This window comes from Rhincodon typus, unplaced genomic scaffold, assembly GCF_021869965.1.
Source record: "Rhincodon typus isolate 14 unplaced genomic scaffold, sRhiTyp1.1 hic_rhity00000057, whole genome shotgun sequence".
NCBI lineage: Eukaryota > Metazoa > Chordata > Chondrichthyes > Orectolobiformes > Rhincodontidae > Rhincodon > Rhincodon typus.
This window is the reverse complement of record NW_025965695.1, coordinates 16,329-17,187: the sequence shown is the minus strand read 5'-3', so window position 1 is coordinate 17,187 and position 859 is coordinate 16,329. Positions and strand designations below refer to the sequence as shown.

The following is an 859-nucleotide window of genomic DNA, read 5'->3' as shown; positions in this document are numbered from 1 at the left end:
CTCTCTGGTCTCCCTCTCTCTCTCTGGTCTCCCTCTCTCTCTCTTTCCGGTCTCTCTCTCTCTCTGGTCTCACACTCTCTGGTCTCTCTCTCGCTCTCTGCTCTCTCTCCTGCTCTCTCTCTGGTCTCTCTCTCTCTCTGGTCTCCCTCTCTCTCTCTTTCCGGTCTTTCTCTCTCTCTTTGGTCTCACACTCTCTGGTCTCTCTCTCGCTCTCTGGTCTCTCGCTCTCTGGTCTCTATCTCTCTCTCTCTATCTCTCTCTCTCTGGTCTCTCTCTCTCTGGTCTCTCTCTCTCAATCTCTCTCTCTCTCTGCTCTCTCTCTCGCTCTCTCTCTGGTCTCTCTCTCTCTCTCCCTCTCAATCTCTCTCTCTCTCTCTGGTTTCTCTATCTCTCCCTGTCTCTCTGGTCTCTCTATCTCCCCATTTCCAGTAGAAAGCAGTGTGCTCCTGTTTTTCCCTGCAGTTGCCCTCACTCTCTCTCCCTCTTGTTTTGCTGCAGACCTGCCGAGTGTCACACTCTCCATTTACCCCCAGAAGGTGCGGGAAGGGGATCGGGTGGTATTTACATGTGCGGTCAGTGCTAACCCAGCTATTAAGCAATACCGGTGAGTCAACTCATTCCCCTCAGACTGAGCCAATCCGCTCGCAGGGATGGGCTCCATCATCCGGGATTAAGGAATTCACACCCAGGGATTGCTACTGCCAGTGTCACACATTCCCCATTGAAAACAAACGACTGAGTCCCGCACTGATCCCACTGTCCCGCTCCCTTCCCATATCCCTGTATCAATCCCCAAACTAATCCCACTGACCCACTCCCTCCCCATATCCCTGTATCAATCCCCAAACTAATCCCACTG

At 52.7% G+C, this 859-nt stretch overlaps 1 protein-coding gene across 1 annotated transcript in view; it reads left to right on the top strand.

Annotated features, from left to right (window-relative positions):
• The window catches only part of LOC125488188 (kin of IRRE-like protein 1), an 8,032-nt gene extending 7,242 nt beyond the window's left edge, over nucleotides 1-790 (top strand). Inside the window, exon 5 of the mRNA XM_048621116.1 lies at nucleotides 499-790. Within this exon, the coding sequence (XP_048477073.1) occupies nucleotides 499-608 (110 nt within the window). The 3' untranslated portion in view covers nucleotides 609-790. The remainder of the gene's footprint in view (nucleotides 1-498) is intronic.
• The last annotated feature ends 69 nt before the right edge of the window (nucleotides 791-859 follow it).